The 17,949-nt window shown below is 39.2% G+C and overlaps 1 protein-coding gene across 1 annotated transcript; it reads left to right on the top strand.

The window, feature by feature from the left end:
• Window positions 1-4,287: 4,287 nt before the first annotated feature.
• LOC116383889 (programmed cell death protein 10) lies at window positions 4,288-10,087 on the top strand. Its single transcript, XM_031848066.1, has 8 exons — window positions 4,288-4,415; window positions 5,830-6,055; window positions 6,280-6,333; window positions 7,644-7,761; window positions 7,978-8,104; window positions 8,327-8,405; window positions 8,502-8,584; window positions 9,239-10,087. The coding sequence occupies exons 2-8, from the start codon at window positions 5,966-5,968 to the stop codon at window positions 9,318-9,320; spliced, it is 633 nt and encodes a 210-aa protein (XP_031703926.1). The 5' UTR covers window positions 4,288-4,415; window positions 5,830-5,965; the 3' UTR covers window positions 9,321-10,087.
• The last annotated feature ends 7,862 nt before the right edge of the window (window positions 10,088-17,949 follow it).

The following is a 17,949-nucleotide window of genomic DNA, read 5'->3' as shown; positions in this document are numbered from 1 at the left end:
AAAAAAACGGATTAAACTCATTAGCAAGACCAGCTGAGGTGGTGATGTCATCAAGTAAGCTGCTGTTCCAATTGTCCATACTGCGTTCTCTGGACTTGGAGTCCAGACTCTAAAAGTACACACGCCCGTACTTGTGTACTTGGGTATTGAGAAAGGCGGTGTGTGCTGTTGCGCAGTGTGTGATAGAAAATGTCATTGTGCTGTATAATGTTCTACTGTGACTTGATTCTATGTTTTACTTACTACAGTACTGTATGTCGGCCACCACTCCCTTCAAAGGAAGAATCTGGAAGGGAGTGCTGCCAGCATGTTTAGAGTAGTCGTAAATCGAAACTGTCGTGAGTGTTATTGAGAATAGATTAGTCATAGACCTTTGATGTAGGGAGTGCATATAGTAATCACAGAGTGTTTAGCTTAGATGTAGTAAACCACAGGATCTATAGATTAGGATCTGTAGTAAATGTTTTGTTTTAGGTACTAATGTGAAATGTGTAGATTCGAAACAAACAAGGTGTCTTGGAGAAACACACCTCTCCATCCCACAGACAACGCATGCACTCTGTGTGATGATGTGACTATGTATTCTGTTGAAAGTACTTTTTTTCTTTCTTTTTTCAATTGATCAAATAATTTTACCTTTTATTTATGAATTTGATGAAACACGTGATCGGATCAGTAATAACCAACAGCCAGAACCAGCTGTGCATTGAGAAAGTAGAGAAGTAAAAGTGAGGGTTCTTGTACCCCCAAGAGTCAATCCAAGCAATGGACGCTCCTGTCATACACTGCAGGAACGTCCCGTGGCGGCTGCGACCACACAAGTGGAAAAAAATGTGGACAAACAAACTGGACAGGTGTGGCTGTTGCTTAACTTTCGAGAATGACGAAGGGTGCAGGTGAGGGATTTCACAATAGCCATACAGTTCAGTAAAGTAAAGAATTCTACTGCTATTTGTTAATCAGATTTAAAGCTATGGAAGCCAATTTCCACCACTGTGATGAATAAAAATAAGATTATGTAAATCATAATGAGAAAGTTTCTCAAAATAATGACTTAGTATCTCATAATTATGACTTACTATCTCATAATGACTTACCATCTCATAATAATGACTTAACATCTCATAATTATGACTTATCTCATAATTAAGACTTAGAAAGGCAGCTTCACCTCTCTTTCTCCTCCGCTCTGTGTCAGTTTGACTGAGATGGTATACCAATGTGGTTCAGCGGCACATACCGATCCCTGGAGTGGTTTGATGCTCCTGTTCCACCGGCACAATAGTCATTTTTGCTCAATGATCTATTGGACTGTTTAAAATGGCAATTTATGTTTTGATTACATGTAATATAGTTTCACTGTATATTTCAGCATGGCTCGTGTCTGCAATGGCAGGTTCCTGTGGAAATGGGCTTCCATACATTCATCAGATTTTTAGCCTAGCTTATTCAATGTGGCTAGTGTGATGCCCTATATTTAGTATAGACCATATTAGAATAGGTTTTGTACTCTAGTTATCATCACCGGTTATTATTTGATAAATTGAAAAGGTCAAATGAATGCAGTTGCATATGGCTCTGTACAGCACATTGAATCTGAAATGACACAATGACAGAGGTGCTGACTTACATCCGTAAGTGTGACACTGAAGGAGGCCTCTTTATACAAAGACCTATGGACCTGACATCACGGCAGCTCATTTGGACAAATGAGCTTGTGTTTCTCTTGATAAAGATGCAAAAAGCTCCCAAAACAAACAAAAAGTGAAGATGGCTTTTAATTTGGTCGACTAAAATTGTTCTTTAAACAGCCATGTGAATATACCCTTATGTTATAGACATACACTGCCTGCTGCATTTCATTGTTCAGACTTGATACAGAAGCCTAATTTCTGCAGTAAAATATAATATGCTTAGCTGGATTGTTTCAGTTGCTGGTCACCGGCACTGAGTTTAGTAAATTTTTTTCACTATGTGCAATACAGTACACCTAATGCACTGTATACTGTTGTTTGTTCCCCTTTAAGACCTGATTGTTTTTACTTTCAATGCAATTACTTACAGCAACCTATTGCTCAGGTGGAATCTTTGTAAATGCTACAACGTTTCAGGTGGATATTTAAAGCCCTGATAAGGTTAACATTAAGTGCACTCTTTGCACAGGCTTATTCATTTTCCATTTATTAAAGTACCACACAGTGTTTGGAAATCAAACATTTCTTAACTGACGTCAGTACAGTGCAAATATTGCCTCGCAGGTTACGCATAATATACACTGGAGAAAATAGGTGCCCATCTTGGCATAAAGCCAAATAACACTGCACATCAAATCAGTTTTCAGACCACTTTGTATCACACAAAAGCTAAAGGATATTTGCCTTCACACACAACTGAAGAGCACTGGCACCCATAAAGTAGAAGCTGAAAATCTAGAATAACAATAATATAAATAATATGTATTAATTTAATTATGTCTATTATTTCTTACAATTTTATTTTATTGCATTACGTAAAACATATGTCAAGTTATACGAGGTTTAGTTCAGCTCCTGCCCTTTTTGACTTTCTACCTACTTCGCTTTTTTTAAACTTTGTTGCAATTCAGTTTTGTTTTAATAAACTGATCATCATTTAATATTACACTGACTTAATGAGCCAGCTTTCCACAGTTCCCTCTCTGCAGCGGTCTGCCGATTTAATAAGAGAAAGTGAGACATAAGTTCCAACTTGTTTCCTTGCGCAATTTTTAGATAGCTCTATTTTAAAGATGATTTTTTTTTTCCTTTATTCGACATCTCCTTGCTGTTATGCCATCAACACCAATCATCCAAGGACATGCAATATCCACACCTCTTTTGAAACATTTGTTTTACATCAATACTTTGCTTTTTAGTTCCAGTTTATCACAGTTTAGTTGGAGCAGGGAAATAACCTCGAACCCCCGAGTTGATATCAACATGCACCTCATGACATAGATTAAATGTGCCTTTCCCTGACTTTTACCAAATGAAAAACAGAGAATATTTCATCTCTAGAATTCTTTTAGATATATTGCCTGAAGGCTTCACCCGAGCCTGCGCTCCTCTGGTCCATCAGAGCGAGTCTAACCAGATACTGAGCTGACTGCGTGGAAGATGACCTCTACATTCCTCCGAGAAAATGATTCGACCCTTGACGTGTGTTGTAATAGAGAGATTAGATAAAGAAATGTTCACGGGGCAATTTTGGGAAAATAAACAATATCACTCACATGACAAAATGGACACATGACAAAAGTCATAATTGCTCAACTTCAGTAGGATATTTCTGCTAGAGGCAAACGATGCTATTTGACCAGGGCCCAATTCAGCAGGTCAGACAGAGCTGTATTTACTGCAACAACCTTTTAATTCTCTTCTAGGCTTTTGAGTTTTGTCAGTTGTTTTTGAACATCACATGTTACTTTACCCTAAAATGATATACTATAAAGTGACTGTACCCAAAACATATAAAAGGTTTAGCAGATTGATTAGTGAATTTGGGTTTGAATGACTGAGATAGCTGAGATAAGGTATATTAGCATGTAAAATATTTTGTATATCCACAAATCACCCAACTGGTTACCCATAAGATACACAGCCCTAACCCTCTTGCCTGATATAAACCCATATCTTTTAACTCCAGCTCCAGTTTGTAATGCAGGCTTTTTGTTAAAAGGTAGGCCTAGGGTACTTTTCTCAGACTTAAAAGCTCCTTTCAGACCTACAGAGGACATCAAACAACTGTTTGCAGTGTGCTACTTCTTAAGTAAAGGCATGTCAATTTTTTTTTTTTAAATCTAGAGCTGCAACCAACAATTGTTTTCACAACTGATTAATCTTACATTTATTTTCAAAAACATAAATTGATTGATATTTTGGTGTATGAAATGTAAAAAAAAAACAACGCCTCCCACAAGTTCTCAGAGCCCCATACACACATTGCTTGTTTTGTCCGACTAACAAAAATATATTTAAAATACTATAATATTAGAAAAAAGGAGCTTCTCACATTTGAGAGGCTGAAAACAGAATATTCAACATTTTTCCATGAAAAATGAATTATTTATCAATTAACAGACAGTAAGTTACCTACATATACTGGCCAGATACAATATAGGTATATTTTTTGTATAATGGACTGTATTTAGACCCAGAGAGTCAAAAAAAATAATACAATAACAGAAAGGTAACTATTTTATACGACTTTACAGTTACTATATCCATCCGCCCTCTGATTGGAGGACGTATGTTTACGTAGCAACGTATATACCTTCCGGACCGGAAGATGTCGCTCAGGCCAGTCCTAAAAAACTTCCGCCTTAACTTGTAAAGAAAACATAGCAGCTAAAAGGCAATCGACGGCGTAACCAACCGATTTAAGAAGTCAGACCACAGGTAGATACAAGTACACATTGGACACGCATATACCGACTTACACACACGTTTCAAAGCAGTTTGTTGACGCGTTTTTAGCTCATCAGCAAATACAAAATCTCCAATTTACTGTAGCTAGCACGTAAGCTACGCTGTTAACTGCTAGCAGTTTGCTATCATCGATTTGGTCGGCCATAGGCCTCAATTGAGTCTCTTTACGGTTAGATCGCTATCAATATGTCACTGTACACAGCACGTTATTGTTCTGACAATTGATTTTGATAATGTATTGCTTTAAATAAAACTCCAAACGTTAGTTAACGTCACACCAGCTACTTTGTTAGCTACGTCTAGTTAGCCGTCTAGCTAGTCAACTTAGCCTGCCAGTTAGCCAGCCATCGCGTCAGACACTGTAGCTGACGAACAGTAATCTAACTGTACATCTTATAAGACAGGTCAGGAATGACACAAGTACACAGTAAAGCCAGTCAAATACCCAAATGCTTACAATCTAGTTAACAAGAGCTAACAACTAAAAGCTGAGTTGCACTGCCAACCATTTCTCTGTCAGTAATGTTTTGTTGCTCTTTAAATTGGCCTAAATAGATATTCAAAACAGATAGGAAGGAGGATTTGCTTGCAATAACTGCTTGTTTCCTTAATCTTTAGTTTGTGTAATCTAATAACTACACATTTAAGTTGCTGTTGGGTCACGTTGGCCTTGCTGTCACCAGCAAGATCACACATAACTGTGCCACTCCCCTAAACCAATCACCAAGGCACCAATTCCTGCTTGTTAGAAAGATACCTAGAGTTTTACTAGGTTAGATATAAAGTGTTGGTTGGTATCAGTTACACGGGATATGTTAGCTGATAAGCAACAAGAAATTACAGTAGAGAAATGCTATAAATTGTATGTTTAAGGCAACACAGATTCATGACAGTGTCATGGTTTGTCCATCAAAGAGTGTTTGTTTACAACTGTGTAATAACCTGCTCAGTGCATACAGATCCAACTTTTTTCTCACCCAATACTAATTTGAAGGCCTCAACTCCCTGCGTGGAAGTCAAAGTAGAATTAGTTTTGGCACGCAACATGAAGCCAGGGATCGATGTGCCACTAGTCGGCAGCCATCTGTGACTGAATGAATGTAACTGATAGCTGAAACACTGAATTTCATCATGACACTGCAGAAGGAGCTGTATTTCATGTGGATCGTTCACATCATAGCCAGTACCTGATCCATTTCATCAAGTCAGGATCATCGCCAATACTAAAACAGTTGATCAAATCAGTGCGTTCCCACTAATAACCAAATCAAAAAAAGAACCTTCTTAGAATACACTGTACAACCTAAATAGTCAATGTCTTGCCATATAGTCAAACTAAGCTTAATCAGTACCCCACTGTTTTCTTTCAATTTCTTTTCTCCAGACTCTTGCCAATCTGGAGCTTGTGTGGTTTTCAGAGTGTGTGTGAGTGTGAGTGAGTGGGTGAGTGTATGTGTGAGTGTGTGTGAGCTGCAGTTTCCTCCCTACCTTTTCACCAAGAGCTGCTCCTCCCCTGGAGGATGACAATGGAGGAGATGAAGAATGAAGCGGAGACAAACTCCATGGTATCCATGACTCTGTACGCCGTGATGTACCCGGTTTTCAATGAGGTAAAACATCTAATGCTGTCAGCAGTCACCTTTTAATATATTATGATATTATTAAAAAAATATATATAAATACACAGACTTATTATAGTTAAGTTACATTTGTGTTAGACTGATTAAAAAAAGGAGAAACAACTAGAAGTGCAACTGATAAATGCTGAAACAACTCCAACCTGTCCAGAGTTGGCTGTGATAACGTGTGTTTTCTCTTTTTTTTGTTTCATTAGCTGGAGAGGATCAACCTTTCAGCAGCTCAGACGCTCAGAGCAGCCTTCATAAAGGTACAACTATGCTTTAATCATAACCTAACACATAACAACACAATAGCATCATTCCCATGACCCATCACAACTTCCTGTCATAATATATTTGGTTTATATTTAGACTGCTTCCCAGTTCCCCATTTCTCTTTTAAAAAATCACATTGAATTTAAAATGTATCTGATGTTCTTCCTCAAGGACACTGACGGGAACAAATCGGGGATGCAGCTAGCGATTATTCTCATTCTCGACCGTTTTGCTGATTATTTTTTTGATTAATTGTTTTAATTACGAATTAGCACAAATAGTAAGAAACACCCATGAGAATTTCCAAGAGCCTTATGTGATGTCAGATGTTTTGTCTCAACAACACGTTTAGAGATCTTACCACTTAGTTTGGTGAGTTCAATGTTATCGTATCCAACAGAATTGATGGCTGGAGGTATATAAAACCCACGTTTTAATAAAGCGCTGTTCTGTGTTCCTATATTTCCTCTCACTGGTGGGAGCCACGCTGTTGCTGCTGATTCACCAGCGAATCGCTGTGAAAGAAGCAATCGTTAATCAACCTCCAACTGAGGAATTCTGTTATCACATCAACTCCTTGTTTGTCTCGTGCCTTCTATGCCTCCTCAATACAGTGAAGATAGAGAGAGGGCCCAAAAACTACAGACATTGTTCTTTTTCTTGTAGAGTTAAAGGAGACATTTGTGAAGTCGTATTCAGTTAAATGTATGAAGCCCGATAACATGTTTTGATTAGTTATTAGCAATGTAGAAACTGTTAGGTTTATATGAAGTTCATTATGCTTAAGCATCTCCATTTACATGATTGTAATTGAATCAGATGAGACTTTCTTAATGTCTTGATCCTCTTTTTTTCTTTCTATCTATACACTGCTGTGATTGCACTGGAATAATATAAGCACATGGATTACCTCTGTGCTGCTGCTGATGAGCAGCAGCGTTCAACGCAAGCACAGATTAAATATTAATGAAGGAGCAGCGGCTTTGTCTTTATCCAAACCTAAAGGGAGATGTGATCACCTTACAGCTGTTTTACTGGGACATGTGTGAGCCTTTTGTTCACTCGTCTCACGGAATGACCTCGCTAATGCTGCGAAACTCAAATTTGAATTATTCAGGAGGAGAGTTTTCGTGCATTCGTCTGAACGGCTTACAGCGGACATCTGACATTCAACAGAGTTCCAGCTGTGTTCTCTGCCGCTCGGAGCCTCTTCTTGCTTTGGTCGGAGAAGGCATTCTCTGGCTTATGTATGAATTGCTTCCTTCTGTTCCTCACCCCCGCTTGCCCAATTCTCTTTTGTCAGGCGGAGAGGGAGAACCCTGGCCTGACTCAGGACATCATTATGAAGATCTTGGAGAAAAAGAACGTCCAAATCAACTTCACTGAATCCCTACTGCGCATGGCGGCTGATGATGTGGAAGGTGCGTATATAAGAGAAAGAGGTGCTGTGGTGGAAATGGCCTTTTGTGACCCTGAGGTCCAGGTTTTAAGGTGATGCAGCTGTATGCCCGTCCTCTCTCCAATTCTTTTGTTCTATCCTGACTTTACCAGCCGGTTTGTTTTCTGTATCTGTCCAGTTGTATAACTCATCGATGCTCTGGGAATGTGCTGAACTCCTTTTTTTTTTCCCCCTGCAGAGTTCATGATTGACCGGCCTGAGCAGGAGTTCCAGGACCTAAATGAGAAGGCCAGAGCTCTGAAACACATTCTCAGCAAAATCCCTGATGAGATCAATGACAGAGTACGCTTCCTACAGACTATCAAGTGAGAGGAAACACACACGCGCACACACACACACACACACACACACACACCATGTATCATTAGAAATAGAACCATTATTGGTGATGATAGTACAAATAACAGTGTTGTCCTTATTACGATGATTAATTCAATGTTACCGTCTCTTACATCACCGAGTGTCACACCTCTTGGTTTAATTTGTGTTGTGAAATCGTCTCTTGTGTTGCTGTTGGTTTCCTACAGAGACATAGCCAGCGCCATAAAAGAGCTCCTGGACACAGTCAACAATGTCATTAAGAAATATCAGTACCAGAATCGCAGAGTGAGTAACAAGGACACAAAAACAAACCTGTGTAAGCTGCTCGCTTTTCCCTCATTTCTTTACGACGTTTCTGTGTTTATTCTCTTGTTCGTTAAGGCTCTGGAGCACCAGAAAAAGGAGTTTGTGAAATACTCCAAAAGTTTCAGCGACACCCTCAAAACATACTTCAAAGACGGAAAGTAAGTGTAACCATAACCCCCCATGTGTGAACGTTAGAAGAAGAGTATCACGCGTTTCTAGACAGCCATGTTGCTTGGTTTATTAATGCTAAAATGTTTGTATCAGTTCGTTGATTTGATGACTATTCTGATTGTAATTAAATAACATAAGTTGTTTTTAAAGGAATGAATAGTTTGACCTTTTGGGAGTCTGGTTGTCTTGGCTGATTGACAACTGGAAACTGCCAAGAAGTAGTCCAATTTAGTTTTTGTATGTATTAAACAAATGTGATGGAATGCATAGTCAACTTTTCAGGTGCCTCTCCACACAGCCAGGCTAGCTGTTTCCCCGGCTGGTGGTAGCTTCATAATTTGCAAACAAACTGTATAGTGTTGTTGCTCAGTAGCCAACTGACCGTAAACTGTTGTTAGTGTTGTATAAAGGTCATCTTCCCATGCTTATTTACATTGTATCCACCTCCATTGTACCAAGAACCCATGGAGGTTGAAGGAGAAGAAAGGACCCGATTGTTTGCAGTGACTCAGCTGGTCATTTGTTAAATAAAGCAGATGTGTAAATTTGAATTTTGCTCATTGATAGTTTACTATGTTTAAACGGCATCAATGAGCTTCTCCGGTCTGTTTTTCTCAAGTTGTAACTTTGTGTGTTCCCAGGGCAATAAATGTCTTCATCAGTGCAAACCGGCTCATCCACCAAACCAACCTCATACTGCAGACCTTCAAAACCGTGGCCTAACCCTCAAGAGACCACAGAGGTCCCCCTGTCCTGTGGGGAGCAACTGCTAGGATGGTGGAAGCTTGAAGAGCGCCTGACCCATATATGTAAATTAGAAAGAGTTGATTTTAGGGTTGGGGGTCGATTCCATTGGAGTCGATATTCTAGATTCCAGTTCAAGAGACTGAAAAGTGCCATTTGTTTTGTCAATGAGGATTTTCCAGTCTTGAAATGGAACTGAATGGGCCCAAAGTCTTGGTTGATTTGATTTTATTTGGACAGTTTTAATTTATAACCCTGGTCTTGTTGGGAGTAGGTGAGGCGAGGTGTTTATTAAAGACTAATTGCCATTTTTCTAATATATTCATGTTGATCATTTTACTTTTAGCTTTTCAAATCATGGCTACACATCTCAGACCGCATTCAGCAGGGGTGTGTCTCAGTCGTCTATACTGGTTTTCTCTTCTCGGCTCCTATTTGTGTCATTTTGCCATGGTCTGTATGCGCAGGATCCAACTGTGGAGAGTGGAGAGGACGCAGCGTTGGACATTCGAGAAGCACACTCAGATATTGTTTCTCTTTATTATCAGAAGACACAAAGCCAAATGACTTCCAGCACAGTGTGCGCCTTACCAAGTCCTGTAACATTCCCTCCTCTCAGTGTAATGAAGCGGAGCCAGTCCCTGCCGTTGGGGGATGTAGAGAGAGAAATGAAAGTTCTGTATTTAACTGATATCTGGTTGCAAATGTTCAATAAATAGTTTCCAAATGATGATGCTTTTTTTAAATGCGTCCGAGTCCAATATGTGTGGGGTGAATTGAGAAAGGGGTTTAAACATTTGTTTTATGCTTTTCCAAAGGGCTTGGGTGTGGTTATTTTTGAGAAAAGTAAATACTGAGCTCCATGGCTGGATGTTATGCAAATCCTTGAGGCACAAACTGATAGAAGAAATGTTTTACTTTATGTGCACAGTTCTACTGAGACAATGAGCCACAAAGCAAAAGAGTCTTGATTTACCGGCAAAATTTCTCTGCTTCTTTTCTGCTTTATGGGTGAGAAGAACGTAAAAAAATAACCTTTAAAAAAGATCTTAGCATTTGAGCAAAGCTTGAGCAGTCTTTATGGAGTTTTATTTTGAAAATGACGCCTGTTATTTCGAAGGCCGCTTTCCTTGATTTGATGAGCATGCACATCCTCACCAGCAGATGCTTCCTAACCGTACCAGGTCATTTCCTTGATACCGCTCTTGTCAGCTGAAAGACTGTTGTTTAGTTCCTCAGTGCATTTGGACAAAAACATTTCCAGCGTTACCTGGAAACGACGTAGTAGAAACTACAGTGAGACAGAAAGGCTCCAGATGAGCTCTCTCCAAGGAGCAAAGATCTCCTTGGAGAGATGCTACGCTGGTCAAAATAGAGAAACGAGAGTGTCGGAAAACTAATCTCCAGGTTCACTGTGACATCTATAAAGAGAGACTTCGCAATTATAATTTGGAACTTAGAAATGCAAGGCAGTCCTTCTTCTCTAACATCATAACCAAAAACAATAACAATACACGCGCCTTATTTGCTACCGTCGATAGGCTAACAAACCCTCCAGTGTCGGTAGCTGCTGAGCTCCAATCCACCTGGGCATGCAATCAATTTGCCTCCTTTTTTACTGACAAAATTCAGAAAATTAGACAAGCAGTCAGTGCCTCCACACCAACCACAGGATATGTGTTGTCCCCTTCTCTGAATAACATCCATTCAAATATGACACAATTTCATTCAATCGACTGTAGAAGCCTAGAAGACATTATACAACATCTGAAGCCATCCTGCTGCTGCTTGGATATTCTACCAACACTTCTTCAAAAATATTTCAAACTGCACGACCATTGATCTTTTACAAATAGTAAGCACATCCCTTCTTCAGATGTCTTCCCACAAGCCCTAATAACTGCAGTTATTAAACCGCTCCTAAAGAAGGCTAGTTTAGACTCCGCAACAATGAAAAATTATAGGCCAATATCAAACCTCCCATTTTTAAGTAAAATAATTGAAAAAGCGGTTTTCCAACAGCTGAACAACTTCTTGGCCGTAAATAACTGCTTTGATGTCTTCCAGTCAGGCTTTCGAATCACCTGAATCAGCCAAAATCAGCCTACTATCACCTGAAGAATATATCAAGGATTAGAGGACTTATGTCTCAACAGGATTTCGAAAAACTTGTCCATGCATTTATCTTCAGCAGACTGGACTACTGTAACGGTGTGTTTACAGGTCTCTGTAAAAAGTCTGTCAGAAAGCTGCAGCTGATTCAGAACGCTGCAGCTCGAGTCCTCACTAAGACCAGGAGGGTGGATCACATCACTCCAGTTCTGAGGTCTTTGCACTGGCTTCCTGTCAAACAAAGAATTGACTTTAAAATCCTGCTGTTGGTTTATAAAGCACTGAATGGTTTAGGGCCAAAATACATCTCTGATCTGCTGCTACCTTATGAACCATCCCGACCCCTTAGGTTGTCTACTTTCTGTTCCCAGAGTCAGAACTAAACATGGAGAAGCAGCGTTCAGTTTTTCTGCTCCACATATCTGGAACAAAGTCCCAGAAAGCTGCAGGTCTGCTGAGACCCTCAGCTCCTTTAAATCAAGATTGAAGACTTTTCTGTTTGCTGCTGCCTTTAATTGAACCACATTCAATTAATATATTAATCAATTTCCTGCATTTCTGCATTTTACTACTGTATTTTATTTCTTACACTGTTTTTTAATGTTTTAATGACTGTTTTTATTGTTTCAATGAATGTTCTTAATCGTTTTTAAATCTCCTTTTCTTTTGCCTTATGTTTTGATGCTTTTAATGGTTTTATGTGAAGCACTTTGAATTACCTTGTTGTTGAAATGTGCTATACAAATAAACTTGCCTTGCCTAGAGTTATAATGGAAAAATGAAGTATTTAGATCCTCAACTAGTGAAATAGTTCCTGTTGTAACCGTAACATTAAAAAAACTTGTTTACATCAGTAAAGGTGTATAAGTAGTATCGCAAAATGGATAGTAGAAGTACTCTGCTGTTATGTTGTATTAGATCATTAACGCTTATTCATTATTGAATGCATGGTAGTTAATGCAGAACCAGTTAACCAAAGAACTCCACTTCTTGTAAGTAAAATGTTCAGACCACCAAACAAAGAATAAAGGATTGTTAAGAGGCTTCCTAGCCCATACAGTGCATAATATTTGCAAGCGTGTGGCTTTTATCCAGCTTTTACATAGGTTGCTGTTGGGAAAAATTGAATGACTAAGGCCAAAGGCCAGCGTCGTCATGTGAGTGTTGGCGTGAACTTCTTTTGACACCAAGCGTCTCAATTGGTTTTGCGATTAGACATCACAGTTGTCTACTTGATGAGCATTTCAGCTGTTTGTCTTAAATAAGAGATAATAAACCTATTGAACATGTCAATGTTTACACAGAGCAGATTTGCAACCACGACGTTCCTGATTTAGATTCGGTAACCTTTTACTAGAACAAATAGTCAAAGAGAAGTGATGTTCCAGACCTTGTGCAGATAACGGATAACACACGAATCGCGTTCGAACAGAGTACTGTTCGAACGCAATTCGTGTGTTATCCGTTGTGTCAAAGAATTTAGGTTAGGTAAAGTTAGAAAGATATTGAAAGATTCGGACTTCCCGGTTCAATAAAGCAACGTTTCGTTAACGATTTATTGAACCGGGAAGTCCAAATCTTTCAATATCTTTCTAACTTTACCTAAGTAAGAATTTATGCAAATTACGCTGTGCCAGCACACTGCATGTGTTTTGCAGTATATATGTATGCCAGAAACTCAGAGGCAGACCTCTGAGCAGCCTTGACGCATTAACCTGTATGTGTTCAACTCTGTTCCTTCTTGCAAGAATAAATGTCCTTAATGGCCATTAAAAGAAAAAGGATGCTGAAGAGTTGGACGTCAGAGAAAAAAACACTTCTTTGCGTTTGCACAATGTCACTCTGAACAAGAAAAATGATTTACTTATGGTGGAAACATGAGCCGTTTATTTCACAGTGTGCAGGCAATACAGAAATCATTAAAACAAAGAAAACAATTAGACATTTTTAAATATACTAAGGTGTTAAGATAAAAGGAATCAAACAGAAATATGCCCCACGGTCATAATTATCGGTGATTCTTCCATTATTTGGCTGTAAACAGAGTTGTCTGACTGGTTGCACATATGCACATTGAGCTATTAATCCCCTTGTTAGTTTTGTGTAAGCATATCCAGTCTACAGATACAGCCTTTGCTATTTACTGTACTGTATATTATATCATATATATTATTACAGTAACTGTGATTGGGGATGACAAAGCACTGATGGAAACCTGAGCTAAAGAGGTATTATTGGATTCAGAAGAAAATATGACAGGCGCGGTTAGCTAGTCCCTAATGAATCACATTTTATTTGATGAATTTATGTAAAGTGCCACGAGTTCAAGATGAATCATCAAAAATAGTTTTACACTTAACAGGACAAAAGACAAGAGGGATTTTGATGTCAAAATGTGTTTTTTCTTTTGCAGTTAAGACGAGCTAAATGACTAATTACACAGGATTGAGTGCACCAGATAAGAGCAGGAAAAAAACCTGCTGCAGACGTTATCTAATCAGTTCAGTAGAGGGCAGATGTATTCAGATTGTACTCATTGCTAAAAGCTCAAAGAGGAATGAAAAGAAGTCATGCTCTGATGTTCGATGAGGTGTCCTTGCTCATAGAGTGTGAGAGGGTGTGCAGGTGCCAGAGTTTCCAAATTCAAAGCAACAACTAAAAATGAGAAGCAGGGGGAGGGTGATTGCAACTGGTTACAACCAGTTAGTCGCACTCATCGCACATGAACATTTTTAGAAAGTTGGGCATTCTTGAAATATTCACAACTGAACAGCATTCAATTCAGTGTAGCTCATAGCAGTAGCAGTGGTCCCCAACCACCGGGCCGCGGACCGGTCCCGGTCCGCACAGAAAGAATAAATATATTATTTCCGTTTTATTGATTATCAGAGTCTGAAAGAAGTTTTATTTTGAAAAATGACCGGATTCTCTCGCAATTTCATCCGCCTGTGGCTCTTGACACTGAAAAACCTGCTTCCATTAACAACATCCTCTCTGTGAAGCGGGATGTTCTGCAGTGACGGCAATCAAAACAAAACGGAGTGGACTGTACATCAGGAACAGACTGCGGGTCTCATTAGCTGTGTCTCAATTCAGGGGCTGCATCCTTCGGAGGACCCAGCCTTCGCGGTCTACGTGGCCCGCGTCCTCTGAGGACCGTGTAGGCTAGACCATGCGGTCTACGAAATGAGACGGCCTACCCTACAGAGGACTTCCTGTTTGCGTCAGTTTAGTGTTTTAATCAGTTTTTTTTATCATATATTCAATAATTAATTAATATATCTTTTTCATAATATTGTTTTTCTATATTAATAATCAGTTAATTAAATCAGTTACTAATAACTCATTTTCAATCAGTTATAGTTCTTGTAATTCAATTAATTTATCAATAATTTCATTTAATTTCATATATATATATATATATATATTGCAATCCTAAAGCAGAGGAAATCAATCAAGACAGTTAACATTAACAGCAGCAAAACAAATGTCAGCAAACGTGTTTATTAACTTGCAGTAACACATGTGCATATACTTTATATTTTTTAAATAAGTTGCCCCCCCCACCCCACAGGCACATTTTCTCCAAAATTGTCCAAATCACATTGAGAAAATGATGAAAAGAGAAACATTTATCAATAATGTTCACACAGGGATGCAAACTTAGAAGATTGGCACATTTTACACAGCAGAATATATACATATTCACATAGAAATCATTTACATGGATGCCTTGTGTCAATTTAAATAAATAAAATAAAAAGGTGACATCACAACTGTCATCTCTGTGACAGCAACATGAACACATGAGAAGGATCTACTGGTTGTCTTATTAGTGAAGGCTTTGTACAAGATGAGAGCTAATGTAACTGTAACCTTAAGTACAAGATGGTCAAATGGAGATATTACAAATGGACTAATGTCTTAATTCAAATCTATGGTTGCTGAATGTTTGTCCATCATTCTCTCCTCCGGAGTAAAAAGTTTAAAAAGATTAACCCAGCGCAGGTTCTAACCTGATGGCTTCTTTCCCCAACTCTCGTCTTTCCTTGAAGACCAAGAATACTTATACGCTCTAACAACCCCTGGGGCTTGGTGCCTCCGTGGGGTAGGACAGTATCAGGCCTTTGATCGTACTGTTTATCCAAGTCAGCAGTATACAGTGGGTACGGAAAGTATTCAGACCCCTTTAAATTTTTCACTCTTTGTTTCATTGCAGCCATTTGCTAAAATCAAAAAAGTTCATTTTATTTCTCATTAATGTACACTCAGCACCCCATCTTGACAGAAAAAACAGAAATGTAGAAATTTTTGCAAATTTATTAAAAAAGAAAAACTGAAATATCACATGGTCATAAGTATTCAGACCCTTTGCTGTGACACTCATATTTAACTCACATGCTGTCCATTTCTTCTGATCTTCCTTGAGATGGTTCTACTCCTTCATTGGAGTCCAGCTGTGTCAAAGCCACGTCAAAAATGTTGACAATATTTTGTCATTGATGTGGAGACACCGATACAAGTTCACGAGTGTTCACCCCTCAAGTCCGAGTGATGACCCCCAGGTGATTCCAAAAGGGACAAAATCCTATAAACTAAAATGTTTTTTAGGGCAAGTGCAGACTAGAGTCATCTGGGACTCTGGCGCCTCTATATCTGTTATTAGTGAGCGTTGGCAGAGGCGTTATTTGCCGAATGCAAATATTAATTTGTCAAACAAAATGGCAGTAACTTTGGCTAATGGACATATGGTTCAGTCTGTAGGCGAAATCACAGAGTGCTTTAAATTTGCTGGAATGTGCTGCCCAAAAAAACATCAATTAAAAATACAGGTCTTGAAAGATGTGGATTTCGTGATGAAAACACCTCTAATTGGGACCAACTTCATCGATGAACTGGCTTACAAGGACAGACAGAGAAATATAAGGGAATTGTTCACCCGCCCCACCCCCAGGAACATTGAGAAAAGATATGTAATTCGATGTCGGATGAATGACATTGAAACGGTAGCAAAATTTGATTCAGGAGCGGGATATTCCTTGATCGGTTCTCAATGGGTTGAAACACATATGCCCAACGAGATTCAACCTCTGGTGGATTTGTTCGAAAAAGAATTCAAATTGCAAGCAGCTGACGGCAAGGAGCTGAATTTGATTGGATGGGTACAAATACAATTACAAATGCCTTCACTGGCTATTCCCCACGTTAATCTGCCAATGATTGTACAGGTAAATCGTGGGATGGCACTCCTTGGAGCTAACGCGTTGAACTGCATTGTTGAGCTAAAGCACAGAGCGTCTGTCAAAGACAGCTGCATCCGCAAGTTCTTGTCTCGTTTTATGTGAGTGAGTCAGACAGACAGACAGACAGACAGACGTATGTACTGAGTGAGTCAGGCAGACGGTTTTATGTACTGAGTGAGTCAGACAGACAGACGTATGTATTTACTGAGTGAGTCAAACAGAGAGAGAGTGAGAGACAGACAGAGAGACAGAGAGAGTGAGAGAGTGAGAGACAGACAGACAGAGAGTGAGAGACAGACAGACAGAGAGAGTGAGAGACAGACAGACAGAGAGAGTGAGAGACAGACAGACAGAGAGAGTGAGAGACAGACAGACAGACAGAGAGAGGGACAGAGAGAGACATACAAACAGACAGAGAGAGAGAGAGAGAGAGAGAGAGAGAAAAATATATATTGTTTTCACCTACATGCAGAGATGGGCAAAGATACATCAAAATGTATTTTGATACAAAATACCCCTCAAATAAATGTATCAAAATAAAATACAAAATACTGGTGCCAGAAAATGTAACAAAATACAATACTGTATTTAAAATACAGGAAATACTTTTTTCTGGATTTTCCGTTTTCTCACAATTTGGTATAGCGGAGCATTCAGGTTTGGGCTATAATGTTCACAAAGCTCTAGTGAAGCCCACAAAAAGGAAGAGCAGTCACAGAATGTCAGTGTAACTAAGCACATCTGTGCTTGTTGATGGTCCTTCTTGAACATCATCTTGCTGAGACATGTTGTCCACCTGGCCAACTGTAAAATCAGCGTGTCCTACATGAGTGCAGAAAACATAATTTCCTCAATTTAAACTTCTGCATTTTCCAAGTGCTCTAGTATTATTCAAACGTATTGTAAGCCTCGTACCAAACGGGTTAATACGAAGATGTATATAGTTGCATCCTTAAAAACGAATAGCTGTAGCGCCATCATGTGGTTATAAGGTGGTATTTCAGCTGCAGGACAGCAGTGAAGGCCCAGGCATACAATGCACGGCCGCCACTGGCATAACTTGTAATACAGTGCAAGATTAGATGGACAGACGTCTCTTGATAAGGTTATCATGAACATACAAGCTCCCAATCTCCCTCCTCCTATAGCTAGCTACTCGACTGATAAGTTAACTTGCTAAACACTGGCTATGCACTAGCCTAGACAGCATGCTAGCGTCATTAGCATGTTAGCATCGATCGCTAGCTTGATAT

This window comes from Anarrhichthys ocellatus, unplaced genomic scaffold, assembly GCF_004355925.1.
Source record: "Anarrhichthys ocellatus isolate YVR2014 unplaced genomic scaffold, GSC_Weel_1.0 scaffold7, whole genome shotgun sequence".
Classification (NCBI taxonomy): Eukaryota; Metazoa; Chordata; class Actinopteri; order Perciformes; family Anarhichadidae; genus Anarrhichthys; species Anarrhichthys ocellatus.
Note: the sequence above shows the minus strand (reverse complement) of the source record. Positions and strands in the feature narration are given on the sequence as shown.